At 39.6% G+C, this 22,055-nt stretch overlaps 1 protein-coding gene across 1 annotated transcript in view; it reads left to right on the plus strand.

Moving 5' to 3' along the window:
* Positions 1-22,055, plus strand: part of LOC132267346 (probable LRR receptor-like serine/threonine-protein kinase At5g63710) — a 109,782-nt gene that overhangs the window by 40,837 nt on the left and 46,890 nt on the right. Inside the window, exons 8-9 of the mRNA XM_059768503.1 lie at positions 4,064-4,137; positions 4,222-4,365. Coding sequence (XP_059624486.1) covers positions 4,064-4,137; positions 4,222-4,365 — 218 coding nt within the window. The remainder of the gene's footprint in view (positions 1-4,063; positions 4,138-4,221; positions 4,366-22,055) is intronic.

Consider the following 22,055-nt stretch of genomic DNA (forward strand, 5'->3'; position numbering starts at 1 on the left):
GATGAGGAACTAGACTTCTGAAAATTAGAAAATAGAGAGGCATCACCTGTGAGATGGGTAGAAGCCCCAGAGTCAATAACCCAAGGGGATGCTGAAGTCTGTAAATCGGACAAGCATGCAATATTACCTGATTGCGCAAAATTAACTACATCAGTAGAGTTGGGATGTGTTCGGTTGACCAATGCACTGAACTCAGCTCGTGATAGTGACAGTGTCACAGTGTCACTAGTAGATGCAGGTGATGGTAATACAGAATTCTGACCAAGAGAGGGATGAGACCCCGTAAGGTCAGAGGAAGACACTGCTTGATTTGCCTATGCTGGTTTCCCATGAAGAGTCCAACAGTTCTCAACAGAATGGTTAGTACCCTTACAGTGGCTGCACATATGAGTGTCACTACGTCCACGACCACGGCGATTGCGACTTCTATCACAGCCACTACCGCCACGAGAACTACCTAAATTTCCACCATACCCTCTGTTGCCACTAGGAGTATCACCTGAATTTCCACCATACCCTCTGTTGCCACTAGGACTATCACGACCTCGAGAGGACTGTGGAAAAATAGAAGGAATCATCATAGCTGAATTTTCTTTCACTCCAGTGGGCGTCACGTGATTGTTCTGAAACCCTAAGTAAGCGGGAATAAATGTTACCCAAAGATGGGAGCCCTCCATCACCCGCAAGAATCTGGTCCCGAATATTATGAAGGTTTGGGTGCAAACCAGCAAGAAAAATGGAAACGAAAAATTTCTCACATTGTCGCTTGAGAAGATCAGGATCACTAGTTAAGGGGTGGTACTGATTTAACTCATCTAACAGGCTTCTGAAATTACTGTAATGCTCACCAAGGCCTTGACCAGAGAAGTCAGATTGACGAGAATGAAATATCTTTTCATATAATGAATATATGCAAGAAATATTTGTGTCCATAGAATAAGTTTCTTTAACTGCATCCCATATTGCCTTGGCAGTGTTGACAAACATAAAGGTGGATGCAATTGAAGGTTCCATACTGTTCCACAACCAGGACATAACCATATAGTCATCAGTTTCCCACTCCTCATATGTTGCTGATGTTTTTTATGAAGGATCAGCTGTAATAAGCTTCAGCTTTCGTCGGGCACCTAAAGAAATCTTTACTGCTTGAGCCCATAGTAAGTAATCGGAATTACTTAATTTCATAGAAGTAATTTGCAGCCCAACAGGATCAACATATGTTGCAGAAGATTTAACTCCAGTAGACCTAGAAGCAACATTTGAATTGTTCGGCATGGAGATATGAATATGACAAGAAAAAAAAAAAAAAAAGAACTTATCTCCGCCAAGTTAAGATGCCAAATCTGTACCGAGAAACCAAAGAAGCTGTTGCACCTGAGAAGGCCAGACTAGAGTTGAACCGGGAACAACAGAAACAGAACCGGTAAGTAAATCGGGTCGGATCTTGAATCGGGTCGAACGGGTTGGATCTTAAATCGGGTTGAACTGGTCGGATCTTGAATCGGGTCGGACCTTGACTCGGGTCGAACGGGTCGAACCTTGGATCGGGTCGGAACAAATGCGGTTTATATTAACCTGGATTAGGATAGCAAGCACCCTGTAGCCAAACACCATTAGTCTCTCAGCTCTCCGGCAAGCACGTAGTGACGATGGAATCAACAAGCAGCAATGCACCTCGCGACAGCCGTCGGTGACCAAACAATGAGCAGCAACGCGACGACAGCCGCCGGTGACCAAGCAACGAGCAACGAGCAGTGACGACAAGAGAAGGCGGCGAGCTCGTCGACAACCAAAACGGCAACAACACCACCGTCACGAGCTGTGAACAGATCTACAGATCTATACAAGAACAATACAATTGCAATTTCCCACACTCACAATTTCGATCTGCTCTGATACCATGTAGAAATGGAGATTTGAATATAATGAGAATAGAGATACAGAGAGAGAGAGATGGCGAGAGAGATGGTGAGAGTCTCAGCCCACATTTTTCATATATATATTTAAACCTAAAACATAAAGAGAGTTATATACAATACAATAAAGGCCTAATTACATAATGGCCACAAACCCTATATCTAATTACAATAAGACCCCAGCATAAATACATATATACATACAAGTGTTTCAACAAGAACCAAAGGGAACGTATGACTTCCACATCTGAAAATTTGTCGTGGCTCTGTTTTCTCTTCTTAACAATCAAACCCTGGGTCGAGGCCAGCTAGGAAATCGTAGACCCTTTTATTCTCAATTCTTTTCTTTAGCTATGTTGTATCCCGAACATACTCCATATCACATGGCTGGAGAAAATCCAGCTCCTGCCAAATGGCCTGCAAAGCAGAAAAATAGCTAGCCAATGTCTTCCCCAGTTGTCGAGTCTCATTTGCCCTGCCCCTCAGTTCATAAATCTGAGAAGCATCACTACCGTCAAAATAGGTTTGAGCCACAGCTTCCCAAATAGCATGAGCTGTGGGAAGTTGAAGAAAACTGGCTCTAATATGCGGAGTCATTGAGTAAAGAAGCCTTGACGTCAACGTGGCATTCTCCTCCAACCAAGTAGAGAAGGAAGGTTCAGTATCCGCTGGCTGTTTCTTCACTCCAGTACCCCAACTTTCCATTTCCTGTGATGTGCAACTTCACAAATTGGGACCAGGCAGAATAATTCGTCCCATCAAGTTTGTAAGAAGTCATCTGCACACTCATGTTATCAAGTTGATTTGTCACAATCGAAGGAATGGGCAGTGCTGTACTAGAATCAGAAGATTTAGAGGTAGCGACAGGCATGTTTCGATGTCTATGGTGTTTAGAATCAAGGCTTTAGGGTGTTGTCCAAGACAATTGCATACCAAGAGAGCAAGAATAGGAGGACAGAGAGAATAGGTCAGCGATATCAGACCCGTGAAACTTTTCTCTCTTTCTCACACTATTGCTCTGATACCATGTAGAATTCTCTCCGTAAAATATTCTGCCTCATATATTAACATCTTGTACAAGTATATAAAGGAAAGAGGGAAAGCTATAAAAGGAAAAGAATAAAAAATCTTCCTACAAATCTGTTCCTAATTTTAAGCAATCAATCTATCTATCCTATTTTACTGCAATCAATCTGTCCTACAATCTTGTTCTAATTTACAATAGTCAGAAATCAATCAAATCCCTAAAAACAAAGGAAATAATATACATCTTCCAACAGTAATTACATCTCTGAAGAATATAAATACATGGGTGTAGAGATGTCATAAAATATTCTACAACCCTTTCTTACATTCCTTTTCTACTCTGTCTTATTCTCTCTTTCTTTTATCTTTCCTCTCCAAACCCCAACATTCCAAAACCCTATAATTCAACTTACTGTCATGAATGATTAACTGGTATGATGGAATGTGTCCAGTTTTTTCCAAAAAACTAATTGTACCACTTCCTTTGGTAGCATGCATGATAGCATCTGTTCTTCCATCAAATGAAGTATCTTGGACGCAGATGCTTTTAATTTTTATATGTTTAATAACTACACTAATAATGGTGGAGTTGTTAAACATTAACTCATTGGACTTCTGGAGTGCTAACAATAAAAGCTTTGAACTAGATGCCAGACCATGAAAAAAAGAACAAGTTCCAAAAAGGCTATTTGAAAGGAACTTTTTACTGTCTGTTTATACTTCCATTTCCCAAAATGATGCTCCTTTATACACGAAAAACTAAGAATTTTGAGTTCTAAAAAATGGAGGTTTTTTTGTTGAACTATCATTGTCATAGTTTTTCCTCTTTTTTTTATTTTTTATTTTTATTTTTGCAACTCATTTGTCATTCTTTGATGTCTTATAAGAGCATCTATTTTCAACTTACTTTCCTCACCCTGCAAAAAAAAAAAAAAAAAAAAAAAAAAAAAAAAAATCCCTCATTTGCTGTTTGCGTTGATTATTTTAGTGCTATGTTTTGATGAATTTGTATGACCAAATATTTCAATTATTCTGTTAACATGAGAAAATACCGAAGTTATTACATATCTATTTTGATTCTTTTTCATTGGGTTCTCTATCTTATGCATCACATACATCAGCTTTACAGGAACTCATCTTAATTGTGGCTCAACCTTGCAGCAACCTTGTGTTTCAAGTTCCACCATTCCTGCAGGTTTATTCATTCTATTGTTGCTTTTCTACTGATCCTGTCAATGCAAATATCTAAACAAAACCTAATTTTTAGATTATGTGGCAGTTTTGAACAGAAAATCAAAACTTGAAATTGTGATTACTGGTGCAAGCTGCGGTGCATTCATTCTTCTGCTACTTGGGGCTATCTTTGTGTACCGATTTCGCCAAGTGCATAAACTCAAACATGATCTATTTGTTGATGTGGCTGGTATGTTTTGCTTCTCCTTTCTTCTTGTGTTACGCATGAAGCATAAATTTAAGGCTTTGCCCTTTAAGTTTGATATCAGAAAAATTATTTCAGATCAACTTAACTAACAAATTAGTTTAATTAATATATGAGGCTATTAAATTTTCATTCTCAAGGTTGACAAGATATGATATGAAAAAGAGGTATCTGTTGTCAGGGGCTTATTTGTTATTACTTATATAATGTTGGGGGCTTATGTGTAATTTCTGAAACTTCTTAATATAAATAAAATGTGGTGGAAGAATGAAATGATTCTTTCATTCTCTCTTTTTCCCCATCTCTCTCCTTTTCTTTCCTCCTCTTCCTTCTCTTCTTCTTCATCTTCTACTTTATTTCTAGTTTGATTATCTCTTAAAGACAACATAGTATTAGAGCGTGGTATGTAAAGCTCTAGGGTGTGTAGTTGAAACCCTATGGAAAGTTTGTGTAAACCCTAGTGGGTGTGAAGGGTTTTGAAGATATTCCAAGATGGGATTTGTTTGCAAGGAAGTAGTGTTAATAACATTCACACGTACAGCGGATCCAACTCTGCGCTGAGTTGGTTGGCGGTTTTTTGGATTTTTTTCGCGTTCGCGTGGTTTTGCAACAGTGGCTTTTTCTTTGTCATGCGCAATTTTGGTATGTCTATTTTGTTGCTTTCTAGGGTTTGTGTGGTGACTATGTGGTCATTTTTTTATGCATCTCCGAAGACGGTAATCTCTCTAGTTGCAGTTGTTTGTATGTTAGAGAGGTGGTTCTCTACATATTTTGTTGTTGTTTTGTTTCTGAGGAGTGTATACCCAGAAATTGTTTGATAAAATGTCTAGCTCAGAGGTGACTTCAAAAGAAGCTGGGTCTTCTCCTAGTCTGACTCTAGTGTTGGGAGGTAGTAGTCATCACCATCCAGGCTTTTGTATTATGACTCTTAGGCTGGATGAAACGAACTATATGGAGTGATCTTAATCTACTCGTATGTATATCACTGGTCGGAGGATAATTGACTATATCGAAGTGACTGTCACGTATCCCTCCAAAAGTGATCCTGAATTCAAAGAGTGGATTGCAAATAATGCATTAGTTATGACGTGGTTGTTGTAGTCAATGCAGCCACGAATCAGCAAGGGGTTTCTATTTGTGAAAACAACTAAAGAACTATAAAAGGCTGTGGAAGATACGTATTCCTCTAGTAATTTTGCAAAACAGTATGAGCTCCAACAATAGATTTCAAGATTCAAGCGGGAAGACCAAGCTCTTGCTACATTATACCACACTTTACGTGGTAAATGGGAAGAGTTATATCACTACCAAGACTATATATTTGTGTGTGTAGCTGATATAAAAGCATTTCGGGCTACGGTAGAAAGGAATCGTATCTATGTGTTCTTGGGTGGTCTGCATCCAAAATACGAGCATGCCAGGGTACAAGTGTTAGGCAGGTATCTAGTCCCTACTTCTGTTAGAGATGTGTTTTCGTATATCCAAGTTGAGGAGAGTAGAATGAAGGCTATGTCTGCACCTGTATACACTAAGCTTGAACCAGAAGTACCATTGTCTGAAAGGTCTGCTCTTGCCACACAAAAATGGAACAAACCCAATCCTTCAACAAGTGGGAAACAAGATGATAAGAGCAACTTAAGCTGTGATCACTATGGGCGTACGCACTACACTAGGGAAAGATGCTGGAATCTACACAGTCGCCCTACTCCAGCTCCTGCTCATGCGAATGTTAGGCCAAGGTCTGGTCCATTTAGGGGTTTATCTACAACACATCCAAGAGACTGCTTCTACTAGTCATGCCTTCTTAAGCTTACTGAGCTCCTTGTCCGGGGTTGAAGTTGATGCTCTTTGACATCTGCTAGCTCACAATGCTTCCATCTTCACCTCTAACTTTGCTCAGGTACCTCTCATTCGGCACGCTATGTGTCCACATTATCTGGTGGGACACCCTGGATCATTGGTTTAAGAGCCACTGATCACATGACTGTATGGTATTTGACTTCTCTTCGTACACATTATGTTCGGGTAGGGATAAGGTTAGAGTGGCTGATGGCACCTTCTCCTCTATTACGGGGAAAGGCACTGTTTCTGCCACCTAAACTTCCCTTGTCATCTGTCCTTCATGTCCTAAAGTTTACCAATAATCTTCTTTCTATCAGTCACATTACAAAAGGCTTGAATGGTAGTGTAACCTTTTTTCCATCTGACTATGTGTTTTAGGATTTGGACATGCGGGAGACGATTGGGAGTGGACGTGAGGACAATGGCTTGTATTTGCTGGACGCAAGGCCAACTTCTTATTATGTTGCAAATCAATCCAGTGTTAGGAATAGTAATGTCAATAAAGATATGTTGAAGCGATGGCATAATAGACTCGGTTATTTACCTATTTCTGTTTTGAAGCAGATGCTTCCCTAGTTTGCTTCTGTTGAATCTTTTGAGTTAAATTGTGAAACATGTGTTCTTGCCAAACAATGTCGTGTTTCTTATCCTTCTAGTATTAATAAAAGTACAGCTCCTTTGTAGCTTGTTCATTTTGATGTGTGGGGACCTGAACCTATTACTTCGTTACTTGGTTTTCGCTACTTTGTTGTGTTTGTTGATGATTTTTATTGAAGATTTAATGGAGGAATTAGTGGAGGAAAATATTTCGGTAATATCTGTGTGTTTTATTTGTTTTATTTAACTCTTCGCTTCCGTTTTATGCTTTACAACATGGTATTACAGCCTAATTTCTCTTCCTAGGTTCGGACCCCTATTTTGGGGTATTCCCTTGGCATCTGAAATGTTGCTAAGGGTTTCTTGGTGCTATTTGTGACTTGTTTGGGCTGCCAATTTGTTCAGCAGTAATGTTCTTAGCCTTTGCCGTGTCTCCATCAGTTTTTATTGACTTGTTTGGGCTGTAGGTGTGTTCGGTATCATTGTCTTCGTTTTTGAAGTGTCTCCGACAGTTTTTATCAACTTGTTTGGGCTACCGGTGTGTTTGGTAGCATTGTCCTCACCTTTGCCGTGTCTCCGGCAGTTTTTTGTTGACTTGTTTGGGCTGTTGGTGTCTTTGGTAGCATTGTTCTTCGTCTTCTCTCTTCTCTCTTCATCATTCATACTTGTTACTCATCATCTTAATGGCAAGTTGGGCATTCATGCTTCAACTTGAGGGGGAGTATTGAAGATTTAATGGAGGAATCAGTGGAGGAAAATGTTTCAGTAATTGATGTTGTTTCATATTATTAAAGTTTTGGTGTTACTAGAGGAATCAGTTATGAAAAATTCTCCTTGTTTCCTATTTTCTAGTTCTTTCCATTCTTATAATTTCTTCTCCTGTATAAAGGAGCCTCCACCATTGTATTATGTATGAATTGAGAGAGTATTATAAAAGTGATGTAGCCCTTTGGGCTCTTTGTGCCGTAGATGAAGGCCCTAGTGGGCTGAACAATGTAATATCTGTGTATTCCATTTGTTTTATTTCTCTCTTTGCTTCCGTTTTATGCTTTACAACAACTTTAGTCGTTATACTTGGCTTTATCTTATGAAAACCAAAGATGAAGTTCATTCCATCTTTAAAACCTTTCACAAGATGGTATGTACTCAGTTTGGTTGTCCGCTCAAAATCTTTCGATCTGATATTGGAGGAGAGTTTATGTATATTGTGGTCTTGCCTCACTTTTTTTGCTGATAATGGGATTATCCATCAAACCTCATGTGCCGAAACACCACTACAAAACGGTGTAGCTGAAAGAAAACATTGTCATCTTACGGAGGTGACCTGTTCTCTTCTAATTGGGATGGGAGTGCCTAAAAGTTATTGGGCTAATGCAGCCTTAACGGCTGCATACCTTATCAATTGCATGCCTTCTAAGGTTCTTGGCTATGAACTGTTAGAATAAGAGGGGGGGTGAATTGGTTAAAATAATCTTTTCCAATCTCACTGCAAGCTCAACAAATACACACAAGGCATAAAACACAAGATGTACTAGGAAACCCTCTTAATAGGGAAAAACCTTTGTTCTTGGCCTCAACCAATAATAAGCTCCACTAGCTATATGCAAGTAGTTACGCACTCAGCTGTCTCACTCTCTGCACACACCCTTGTACAAGATAAGACGCTAGTTTTCACAGCCACTACACACACACTAGCTCAACATAGTGCTCGCTGCACTCCCCCTGTCCTAAGCACCCTTGCTTGGACCCTACAAGCTCTCATAGTTCACCAATACATATAAAAGGATACATATCAATAGTATTCAAGTATACACAAAAGATAAGAGTGGTTGTGCAGCTTAAACCAACAATCTCAGGCCTCTAAAACCCTTTCTGCAGAAACTAGGGTTAGAGGGGTAAAATGGAAAATCTGTGTCCTGAAAATTCTGTAATCACTTCCACAGCCTTATATCACCAATATAATCATGCTCAGATGATAAACATAATAAGTACATCATCTATATATCATTACAATCACAAATAAGGCTTGACAACAACTGTTCACTCAAGAACTTAGGGTTTTGGTAGGTCAAAACCTGAGACAACCAAAGTTCTGTCCAAATGCCAACTTCAACAGCCTTGATTCATCAATACAAACTTGCTAGAGGGTAGATCAAACATTGTATAGCAAGATATAATCAATCTATATATGAATCACAAGGCTAAACCAGATAATAGGCCAAATCACAAGTCTGAGAGTAAGAATCCATTTGCAGCAAAGTATAGTTCAAGAACAAGTGCTCAACAAATGTAAATAGCTCAAATTTACCTGTCTCAACCTTGACCTAGCACCTCAGCAACCTTAGGCTCAAACTTAACCTTCAAACCAACCTTGCACCAGCATTCCTTAACAGTAAATGGCCTTCATGTATGAACATAGCTACAAGGATCAATTCAGTGGAGATTTCTGGTTTAGATCATCATCAAACACCTTAGAAATCATTGTTCATTTGAAGCTCTCGAGTATAGTATAATGCAGGTTGCTCTTAGGGTTTTCGACAAGGCTTAAAACCCTAAAATCTCTATCACAGCATATATATAGTGAAACTCACTACACTAGTCCTTCTGTAATGAGCCAATCATTTCTTAGAGAATGTTCCGACATTCCTCCTGTGAATGGACCAATATACCCTTGCCAACTAAGTTGTTTTGTCCTCTAGTGTACCAAAAATTACAGCTCACGTAGATAAGGCTGTAATAACATTCTTATCCAAACTTAGCCTTTAAGAAATGTAATAGCAGTGCATACACTCACACTAGGACCATAGCAACGTGTCACACACCTCAGCTCAATGTGGAAAAACTAAATTTCCTTTGTAACAGCCACGTTTTCCGTTACCCTTAAACGCCCTTTTCTGCAACTCCTTAGAATTTAGAGTTGCCATCACGTCTTCCATGGACAAAGCAGTTCTGCTATACATTATTGTATCTACAAAGTTCTCATACGAGGGTGGTAGAGAACACAATAGAATAATAGCATGATATTCATCCTCTATCTTGACATTAATATTATTCAAGTCCATGATGATACTATTTACCTTGTCATCATGGTCTATTAGAGACTAACCTTCGTGCATTTGAAGAGTGAACAACCGCTTCTTTAGATACAAGCTATTCGCAAGAGATTTCGTCATATACCGGGACTCCAACTTCTGCCACAGCCCATCCGTCGTAGTCTCTCCAATAACTTCTCGCAGAACCTCGTTACTCAAGCACAACAAAATCGTACTGTGTGCTTTCTCTATAACCTCATCTTTGTCCTTGATCTTTTCTGGTAGTGCATCCTTCCCCGTCAGCGCCTTGGATAACCCTTGTTGAACCAACAAAGCCTGCATCCTAACCCGCCACAGGTTGAAATCGTTTCTGCCGTTAACTTCTCGATTTCCAGAAACGTGGACTACATCCCTGCTTCGAACCGAAAGCTCTGATACCAGTTTGTTATGACAAACGCAACGAACCCAAGTTGAATCAAGAATCACGACAGAAAAATAAACACGCCACATAACGAACACAAAGATTTATACGTGGTTCGGCAACAGCTTACGTTCACGGTTGGGATCCGGCGAAAGTTTTCACTATGTGTAAAATCAGAGATTACAAGTGTTCAGCCCCTCGTTCTGTTTCTGTACGAATTTCAGAATTTCTCTCTTACCTCACTTCAAACCCTAAGCGCCCTTATATAATGGGCTACAGGAGACTAATTGTCCACAATATCACAAGATACATAGGCTTTGGGTTGAGACTTATGAGATTGAGAGAGATTTAGTCTCATGAGGGAGTTGATGGATAGAGGTACTATGTGGGTTGGTAGAGTGGGAAAAACACCGGTGACGCTGGTAGCGTGGAAATAGACTTGTAGAGTGGTGGTGTTGGTACTCTATTGTTGTATTATCTCTACGAATTATAGTGGAATCTCTTCTCATCCATGGACGTAGGCTTGTTTTGGTTGAGCCATGTATATCTTGTGTTTGTGTGTGATTGCTTTGTTGGCTGTCTTTGACTCTTTGTATTCGCTCGCTTTCTCTGCCTGCAACAAATTGGTATCAAAGCCAAATGTGAAGGAGATCCAGAAAACACAAGAAGTCTCAACGAGTGCTACAATGAGTGCACGTGGAGTCAATCGGCTTTGTTATATGGCATGGAGCTCGAGTGGTCAAGGTGGAGCCTTAGAGGTTTGATTGATCGAGCAACATATAATGTGGACAATCGGAGTTTTGCAGGAGTATCGTCAAGATTAAAGCTATAAAAGAATTGTCTTGATCAATGCCACGGGAAGCGATGATTGGCTGGATGTAATTTGAGCCAAGGTGGAGATTGTTAGAATTTGTGTCTCAAATTCGTATTCTAATTATGTTTCTATTTTAGAATTGTATTATGTTTGGTAATTTCTTGTTTGGCAAGTCTTGGCCTCTAAGAAATTGTAATCCTTGTCCAACAAGAAATTGGATTTGGAACTCTATAAATAGATACATAAGCTTTGGGTTGATACTTATGAGATTGAGAGACATGTAGTCTCATGAGGGAGTTGATGGGTAGAGGTAGTTTGTGGGTTGGTAGAGTAGGAAAAACACCAGTGACGCTAGTAGCGAGGAAATAGACTCGTGGAGTGGTGGTGTTGGTACTCTATTGTTGTAATATCTCTACAAATCATAGTGGAATCTCTTCTCATCCATGGACGTAGGCCGGTTTTGGCTGAACCATGTATATCTTGTGTTTGTGTGTGATTGCTTTGTTGACTGTCTTTGAATCCTTGTATTTGCACGCTTTCGCTCCCCAACAGTGTCCATAAATAAAAATTAATTTTATTATTTCGGACACTTCTCGAACATTTCTAACACAAGTCTACCCAGTAATCTTGAAAATAATATGAATACTATCGTGACAAAGTAGTGAAATAATGGTATATATGGTATAAAAAGTATTACAATAAAGACATAATTTCATTTTCTAATTCATTTCAGAGCAACTCTTAATAAAGAAATTATAAATGAATTAAAGTTTTACAATAGTATTACTGAATAGATGTATAATAATAAAAAATTATTTTATTATGTAGCCGTGTCCACGCCGTACCCGTGTCCTACTTTTTAAAAATTTGACGTGTTGACGTATCTGTGTCGTATCGTGTCCGTGCTACATAGATTAAAAGAGTCCTTAACTAAAACAGGCCCAGTAGGAGCAAAAAGATTAGGTGACCCAAAATGTCTTGGCCCATCACATCTAGGCCCAACTTCTACTGAATTTAACCTCCTGCTTTCACCCGTTGTCGGCCACATGAGCCCAAAGCTATCTTCCATTGAGAACAGGAAGAATCCTGATAATGCATGCATGATTTACCAGCGCCAAAAGATCACCCCCGTACATGCGTCAACTGTTTGAAATTCAAACCATTGGGATCCAGATAATGGCTTCTACGACTACCACGAAGAACTCCACTCTTCCCCACATTACTACTCGTTGCACGCGCATGAACGCCAGTGCGTCGTCCACCGACAGATCTCACCGGCCTCTGCAACTCCCGTTCATCCATCCACTTCTGAAGTTCTTCGGCCCCTCTCGTCCCCATACTCAGAAGCTTCCAATAGTCTTCTTCCTTCATGATATGAGCACCATCTCCACCTTCTAAACTTTCTGTGGTAGGTATAAGCCCCGGTGGGGTTTCTTCCGAAATCACAATTTTATAACACAATCTCCCATCGTGGATGAAAATCGCCTTAGGGAAAATGCTTCCATAATGCACCGTGTTGCTGACACTTTCAGCATCTTTATTCTCATCTGCTTCAACCCATATAAATCCTCCACAGAAGTCACCCACAGTAACAAAAAGAGAATGACACCAAAGATGAAGAGGAAGTCTAAATAGCCGGACCCTTTCCTGTCCCTGTTTCTTCAAAATTCCAGCGCATCCCACCCTAAAGCTCCAAATATCCACGTTCAACATCGCCCCACAACAATCTCGCCATCTCTCCTTCAAAACCCGATGGGCCTCCGATTGAGATGGAAGGCGAAAAAGAAGCAACGAATCAGGTAATGGTGAGACAGCAACACCACATGAAATGTACAAGCTCGCGTCACCCAATCTGCAATTTTAGCACAATCCCCAACCTCTTTGTTGAACTTCCCCACCAAACAAGACAATAGATCTTCCCTACGTCTTGAAATTGAGGCCTCATCCAGATAGATCAAAGGACCTCTGTGTGCCTTTGTAGCTTCAACCGTTCCTCCTTGAAAGAGAGGAGGAAGCCTTGCGATTTCAAGAAAATACTTCATAGATCCACACTCAACAACAAAGATGGGAAGAGAGGAAAACAAAGAAAAGGTAACAGAGAATTTCACCGGAATGGATGACTCCAGTGACTGATCGTAATAGTAGAGTCAGACTGCATCTCTGTTACGGAACTCTTCAGAAAAAAATTTCACCGTTTCTTGTGGAAATGATTAATATCTATGTAAATAGAAGTTTTTTAGTTGTGTTTGTTATGTTCACATTAATCATCGCAACGACAAAATGGACCTTAATGCAATCCAATGTGGTTTTCCTGGATACTCCGCCACTCAAAAGGGGTATCGGTGTTATAACCCTACCACTCGTTGTCGGTTTGTCTCTATGGATGTTACATTCTTCGAGTCTCTTCCGTTTTTTTCCCGTGCTCGGGATTCTCTATAGGGGGAGACTACTATTCATGTATAGAATCCGTCTTCTACTCAGAGGGAATGTCCTCTTCCATTGCTTGTTCCCATTCGGGGGGAGCTTCTCATTGAGGTGCTTGTGTGTACTTCTCTTAACACTAATGATTTGCAGCAGGGAAAATAGCCAATTATCTATACTAGGAGGGCAAAACAAGTCATTGACTCACCCCAAGACTAAGAAGTCTCCCTCGATCTAGGTAATCCCTCAGTTGACATTGATACTCTTGATGTCCCTATTGCCTTTCGTAAGGGTGTTCGTCGAACATCCTATATCTCAGTTTGTATCTTATGATGCCTTATCTCCAACATATCGTGCTTTCACTTCTTCTATCTCGTCTGTTTTTGATCCTAAGAGTGTTTTAGATGCTTTCAGTTAAACTCCATGGAAGGAAGCCATGCTCGAGGAAATGAAAGCCCTTGAGAAGAATGGTACTTGGGATATTGTTTCATTGCCTAGGGGTAAGAAACCAGTAGGATGCAAATGGCACAATAAAGTATCACGCAGATGGAACAATTGAGCAATATAAGGCCCGGTTAGTTGCAAAGGGCTTCACTCAGACCTATGGGATTGATTATTTGGAAACATTTGCTCCAGTTGCCAAGATGAACTCTATACGTGTCCTTCTTTCTTTGGCAGCTAATTTGTCTTGGCCTTTACATCAGCTAGATGTAAAGAATGCTTTCCTTCATAGTGACTTGGAGGAAAAGGTGTATATAACTATTCCACCAGGGTTTAAGCTTGCCAATGGTCAGAATTTAGTGTGCAAGCTGAATAAAGCCTTGTATGGGTTAAAGCAGTCACCACGTGCTTAGTTAAGGAAGTTCAGCACTGCTGTGAAGAGAGGGGTACACACAGAGTCAGATCATACTCTCTTTATCAAGAAGCACGGGGACCGCACCATTGCCCTTATTGTATATGTTGATGATATTGTTATCACTGGAAATGATCCAAAAGAGATTCATCGAATGAAGTCATTCTTGGGGACAGAGTTTGAGGTTAAAGACCTTGGACCATTGAGATACTTTCTTGGCATCGAGGTGTGCAGATCCATGAAAGGACACCATTTCTCAACGGAAGTATGCGTTAGATTTGTTGGCTAAAACCGGTACGCTTGGAGCTAAACCTATTAATATTCCCATTAAGCAGAATCATAGGCTTAATGATGTGGATGGCAACCCATTAAGTGATGTGGGAAGGTTTCAGCGATTGGTTGGGAAACTAATTTATGTATTTCTCACACGTCCAAATATTTCCTACGCTGTTAGTGTGATTAGTTAGTTTATGTATGCTTGACGTACACCTCATCTTGAGGCGGATCATCATGTTCTTCGCTACCTCAAGGGTTCACCTGGTAAGGGGATATTGTTTGGCCGTAATGGCCACTTGCGCGTTGAAGCCTATACGGATGTTGATTGGGCAGAGTCTGTGACAGATCGACAATCTACTTCAGGATATTGCACATTTGTTGGAGGGAATCTTGTTTCATGGCGAAGCAAGAAATAGTCTGTAGTAGCTAGATCTAGTGCAGAGGCTGAGTTTAGATCCATGACACATAATTTGTGAGTTGTTATGGCTACAAACTATGTTGAATGAGTTGGGTTATCTTGTTCGCGAGTCAATGAATTTGTATTGTGACAACAAGGAAGCTATTAGCATTACCAACAATCCAGTTCAACATGGTAGGACTGTTGGAAAGGAGAATATTTTGTTGAGATTTATTGCTGATCTCTAGGGATTGCCTAGCTGTATTTTATGTTTAAATATAGGCCTAGTTAACTCTGTAAATAAGGAAAATTAGTTGTATAGTTATTCTGTTCCTTTTTTAATACCTTGTATAGCCTATAAGTAGTGTACGTGTATATCATTCTCAGTATCAATGAAATTCCATTTCACTAAAACAATTCTCTCTTAATTCCTTGTTTAGATGGTATTAGAGTAGGAACTTAATTTCTGACTCTTTTTTGCATTCCGAAAAAAATTACCAGGACTTATTCTTTGGTAAATTCCACATTTTCTTTTTTTTTTTTTTTTTTTTTTTCTTTTTCTTCTTAAATCGAAACCCTAGTTTCTCACGATGTCTGAAGTCTCTTCTAAGCCTACTGAAAACTGTGGTCCCAATTCTGATTCGCACTTTGTTCAGATAACCACTATATGTCTTAATGGAGACAATTTTCTGCGCTAGTCTCAATTAGTGCGTATGTATATTCGAGGGAGAGGAAAGATTGGGATGATACAAAGGCACTTGATTTGAAGGATACGACTTATGCCACTTGGGATGCAGAAAATTCCATGGTTATGGCCTGGCTTGTTAATTCCATGGATGAAGACATTGCCTCTAACTATATGTGCTATCCCACTTCCAAGGAACTCTGGGATAATATTCACCAGATGTATTCTGACCTTGACAATCAATCCCAAGTGTACGAACTGCAATTGCAGCTCAAAGAAATTCAACAAGGGGAAGACAACGTCACCAAATACTTCAATATGTTGAAAAGGCTGGGGCAAGATCTGGATATTTTCCATAACTATGAATGGAAATCTCCAGATGATTGCAATCACCACAAGAAGACAGTGGAAAACGATCGCATCTACAAATTTCTCGCTGTTCTGAACGTAGAATTTGATGAAGTAAGGGGAAGGATCATTGGTCGTGGTCCTCTTCCTTCACTTGGAGAGGTATTTGCTGAAGTTCGGAGGGAGGAAAGCCGCCATAGTGTTATGCTCGAAAAAAAGGGGGCTAAGGCATCGATTGAAAATTCTGCCCCAGTCGTTGCTGATGCAAATGCGAGCTGAACTTCCAATAGCCAGTGCAGTGCTGAGAACAAGCCTCGGATATGGTGTGATTTCTGCAACAATTGGAAGATTCATGGCAAACCTGCCAACAACTGGAAGAGCAGCAAGCCTGGAGACCGATCTGCTTCTGCAAATGAGGCTGATGCTGGTCCCTTTAGTAAAGAGCAGATGGATTATCTTCTGAAGCTGCTGAAATCTAATCCAGAGTCTGGTATTCCTTATGTTTCTTTGGCTTATACAGGTAGCAACTCTAGTGCTTTCTCTTGTCATTCTAGTCCTACACCTTGGATCATTGATTCGGGTGCTTCTGATCACATGACAAATCTCTCTCATGTATTTCATTCTTATTCGTCTTGTTCTGGTAATAAAAAAAGTTAGAATTGCAGATGGAAGATTTTCATCTATTGCAGGAAAAGGTTCTATGCCTAGTAGTATCAACCTCTTACTTCTCAAAGGGAGGTCAGGGGTTCAAGTCTCAAAAGAGACAAGTGTGTGAGTAGCAACTAGGAAAAAAGAAAAGAAAAGGTTCTATCAAAATTTCTGAAAAAATCACCCTAAAATCTATCCTTCATGTCCCTAATCTTGCCTGTAATCTCTTATCTGTGAGTCAACTCTCTAAAGATTCTAAATGTCATGTTACCTTTTTTGACTCTCACTGTGGTATTCAGAACCTGAGCACGGAGATGATGATTGGCAGTGCTAGAATGGAGGACGGTCTTTACTATTTTGATGACAACTTCCTCTGTAATAAACAAGCTTAAGGCTTTGGTACTAGTATTAGTTCTCTCTCTGTCCGTGAACAAATAATGATTTGGCATCTTAGACTAGGACATCCTAGTTTTTCTTATTTGAAGTATCTATTTCTTGTTCTATTTAAAAATGTGGATTGTTCGTCTTTTCAATGTGAAAGTTGTCATTTATCAAAGAGCCATCGTACTACGTACAGTTCAAAACCATATTGTGCCTCAAAACCATTTTACTTAATTCATAGTGACGTTTGGGGTCCTTAAAAAATTACCACATCTTCTAGAAAAAAATGGTTTGTAACTTTCATAGATGATCACACTCGGCTATGTTGGGTATATTTGATGAATGATAAATCTGAAGTTGAAAATTTGTTCAAAATTTTTTATAATATGGATGAAAACCAATTTCAAACAAAAATAAGAATACTTCATTATGATAATGGAACTGAGTATTTCAATCAATTTTTGGGAATTTTTTAAAGGAAAAGGGGATTCAATAAATAGAATGCCTACTCGTATTTTAAAATTTATTACACCTTTAGAGTGTTTCAAAAACTTTTTCCCTGAATGTCGACTTTTCTTTGACTCACCCTTGAAAATTTTTGGGTGCACTTTGTTTGTTCACATACCTAGTAGGCTTCGATCCAAAGTTGATCATAGGGCAGAAAAATGTGTGTTTATCGGTTATGCGCCAAATAAAAGGGGATACAAGTGTTATAATCCTAAAACAAAAACACTTCTGTGAGTATGGATGTATCGTTTGTGGAAAGTTAGCCTTACTTTGGACAAAACTGTGTTTAGGGGGAGATAGTGAATAGAAGCTCAGTTTTGGGAAACAGTTGTTCCTCTGCCTAATACCTTCTTTCTCGTACCTGTTCTTTATCTTTCCACCTCTAATAATCTAGACTCATTGCTCTGTGTTTACACTAGAAGGAGTACTTATCAAAAAATAAAGACTTGCCTGCTACTCTAGCACAAGACCAACCACTGTCTCCGAGCGATGGTCCATCTACTACTCCAGGTAATTCTAATCCTTCTTTGTCAAATTCCGCTCCTACTGCTTTCGATCTTGATGTACCTATAGCACTTAGAAAGGGAGTCTGAACCTGTACAGAACATCCTATTGCGAAATATGTGTCTTACCATAGGCTTTCTAAGTCTCATAAAGCTTTTACCTCAAAAATTTCCCACCTGTTTATCCAGAGAATCATTCAGCAAGTTTTAGATAATCCGGATTGGAAATTGGCAGTTTTGGAAGAGTTGAATGCTCTGAAAAAGAATGGGACTTGGGAGATAGTTAACTTACCCTGGGAGAAGAAAACGGTAGGATGCAAATGGGTGTTTACAGTTAAGTGTAGAGTTGATGGAAGTATAGAAAGGTACAAGGCACGTTTAGTGGCAAAAGGATTTACACAGACACAAGGTATTGATTATCAGGAGACTTTTGCTCCAATCGCAAAGATTAATTCAAACCGTGTCTTACTATCCTTAGCATTTAATTTTGACTGGCCATTACACCATCTAGATGTAAAAAACGCATTTTTAAACGGGGATTTGGAAGAGGAAGTCTTTATAAGCCTACCACCGGGGTTTGAAGAACGTCTTGGTGAAGGGAAAGTGTGTAGACGAAGGGCCCGCTTACTAACGCTTTCACTTTCTTACTTTTGCTTCCTTCAAAAGTAAAATTATGATTTTGATTTCTTAAGCTGAAATAGAAAGTGAAATTATGTTTAGTAATATCTTATATTCATTAAAATTTTGAAAGCAAAATAACAAAATTAAGTTTAATAATCATGATTTTGCTTTTGTTTTTTACCATAACTGCAATTCTATCATCTACCAGTTCTATCATCTACCATCCCCCAGTTCAGGTTCGCATCCACTAACCCCCATTTCTACCTAATTACAAGCACTACCAAAAACCACCACCACCTCCCATCATAGCTTTCAAACATCAATAATGTCACCACAAACCTCTTTCCAACACAAAATTAAATTTTCTTCCAGAACCAAGATGTTCACCACCATCTAAAACCCCCTCTTCCCACTACAATTGCAATTGCTCCAATCACAGTGTCAAAAAAAAAAAAAAAAAAACTCCGATCCCACCGTCGTGTAGTCTCAGATCGGAAATCAAACCATCTCAACGCATTATCTTCAAAGCCATAACTTTCACCGAAATCCCTTTGTCGCAACAACCACGTTAGTGAGTCTAGGCCTCGTAACATGATCATTGCCATCGCCAATTGGATGAGCCTTTTGCCGTTGTCGTCACCGCATTGATTCTCATTGTCGCCGTCGGAATCTTCATCGTTTTATTCGTTGTTGTGTGCCTAACTCTAAGATTTTGTGAAAAGGATTCAATTGTAAGAAAACAGAGGGAGGAAGAGGGGATTTTGTCCTGAGGATGAGATAGAAAAAATTCAGATTTGAGGAAAGCATAACTTACCTAAGTCCCATCATCACCGATATGGTGGTTGCCGGCGATGCCGATCGGCGAATCATCTTTGTCGGAGTTGCCCATCTGGTGGCCATCGTCGTGGTACATGGGAGAGACAATAGTGGGTATTGTTATAAATGACCGAACATAACGTTTTTTTAAGTTCCGCTGCAGTATTGGAAGTAATTCATCCGCTACAATGGAGAAAACAAGAAAGTGAGGAATCTGTGCTTTCTTTTTCTTTCCTAAAATGTGAAAGTACTTTTTGAAAGTAAAAAAACAAAAATATGTTAATAAACATAATTTTCACTTTTACTTTCTATTTTTATGAATTGACAGTAGAAATCAGAAAGTAAAAGTGTTAGTAAACAGGCCCTAAGAAAATCCCTGTATGGCCTCAAACAATCTCCCAGAGCATGGTTTAAGCGATATGGGAAAGCTGTAAAGGGCCACGGATATACATAAAGTCAGGCATATCACACTATGTTCTATAAGCACTCAAAAGAAGGGAAGATTGCTATTTTGATTGTTTATGTTGATGATATAATATTAACAGGTGATGATTATGTTGAGCTCAAAAGACTCGAGAGAGTTCTTGCTGTTGACTTTGAGATCAAGGACTTGGGAGCCTTAAAGTATTTTCATGGAATGGAATTTGCCATGTCTAAAAAGGGCATTTTCGTGTCTCAATGAAAATATATGCTGGATCTTCTTGGAGAGTCGGGTCTACTCAAGGCAGCAGAGACACCAATTGAACCTAATTTGAAGCTCCAATCTGCTAAACCCGACGATGTGAAGAAGAGGGAACAATTTCAGAGGCTGGTTGGTAGAATGATTTATCTGTCGCATACTCGCCCAGATATAGCTTTTGCTGTGAGCAAGGTAAGTCAATTTATGCACTCACACACTTCGAGGCTGTGTACAGAATCCTAAGGTACTTAAAGGGATCACCAGGGAAGGGCGGGCCTGCTGTTTGAAAAGCACGGTCACCTACAAATTGAAGTATATACAGATGCAAACTGGGCTGGGAGTATAACCGATAGAATGTCAACCTCTGGCTGCTGTACTGGAGGAAACCTTGTTACTTGGCGTAGTAAAAAGCAAAATGTGGTGGCAAGAAGTAGTGCTGGAGCCGAATTTAGATCAGTTGCCTACGAAATTTGTGAGGTGTTGTGGGTTAAGAGAATCTTAGACGAACTGAAGGTCTCATGTCCCTCTCCGATAAAGCTATACTGTGATAACAAAGCGGCAATCTCAATAGCACATAATCCTGTTCTTTATGATAGAACCAAGCATGTTGAGGTAGACAAGCACTTTATCAAGGAGAAAATGGAGAACGGGTAGATTTGTATTGCCTATATACCAGCTGATGAACAGATTGCAGATGTTCTTACAAAGGGTCTGTCCAAGAAACAATTTGAGAAATTGACGAGCAAGCTGGCTATGGAAGATATCTTCAAACCAGCTTGAGGGGGAGTGTTAGTGACACAAATTGGGCTGAAATTCAATTGTATTGAAATCACAATGAAATTACACTGTTATATACACTTCAGAGAATCTAAATTAGGAAACTTTAAAACTAGGAAATTGTCTAATCCTAGAGATATTGACCAAAAACTAATTCCCTAAAATCAGGGATTACAATGACAAAAACATTACAAAATCTCCTAGCTAATTACAGCTATACACACACGGTTTCCTTAGCTAATTGCAGCTATACGCACACGGTTTCCTTATTTATAGAACCGAATTTTCCACACTTCCTCTCAAGCTGGTGAACGGATATCATCCATTCCAAGCTTGCTTGCTAGTCTCTGAAAAAACGTCCCAGACAATCCTTTGGTGGGTATGTCTGCAAGTTGATTGCTAGTGGAAACAAATGGAGTGCAAATTAGGCCACTGTCAAGCTTCTCCTTTATAAAGTGCCTGTTAACTTCAACGTGCTTCGTATGGTCGTGTTGCACTGGATTATGTGCAATATTAATGGCTGACTTATTGTCACAATAAAGCTTCATTGGATCTTCCCACTTGACTCTTAGACCTTCTACGACAATTTTCAGCCATAATAATTCGCAAATCCCAGTTGCCATTGCTCTAAACTCACTTCTGCATTGGATCTTGCCACAACATTCTATTTTTTACTCCTCCAAGTCACAAGGTTGCCTCCTAGAAAAGTGCAATAACCCGACGTAGATCTACTGTCAATTACAGACCCTGCATAATCTGCATCAGTGTAGGCTTCAAGAGTTAGGCCCTCCCCCTTCTTAAATAGAATTCCTTTGCCCCGTGTGCCTTTTAAGTATTGAAGGATTCGATACATAGCCTTAAGATGTGACTATTTGGGATTGTGCATGAATTGACTTACAACACTAACTGCATAGGCTATGTCTGGTCTAGTGTGTGACAAGTAGATAAGCCTTCCCATAAGTCTCCGATAGGAGCCTTTATCTACTGCCGTGTCTTCCATAGCATCTCCAAGCCCGTGGTTGAACTCTATACGCGTCTCTGCTGGTCTGCAACCTAA

Source organism: Cornus florida, unplaced genomic scaffold (genome assembly GCF_030987335.1).
Source record: "Cornus florida cultivar Cherokee Brave unplaced genomic scaffold, ASM3098733v1 CherokeeBrave_3.0.0_Hap2_Chr07, whole genome shotgun sequence".
Classification (NCBI taxonomy): domain Eukaryota; kingdom Viridiplantae; phylum Streptophyta; class Magnoliopsida; order Cornales; family Cornaceae; genus Cornus; species Cornus florida.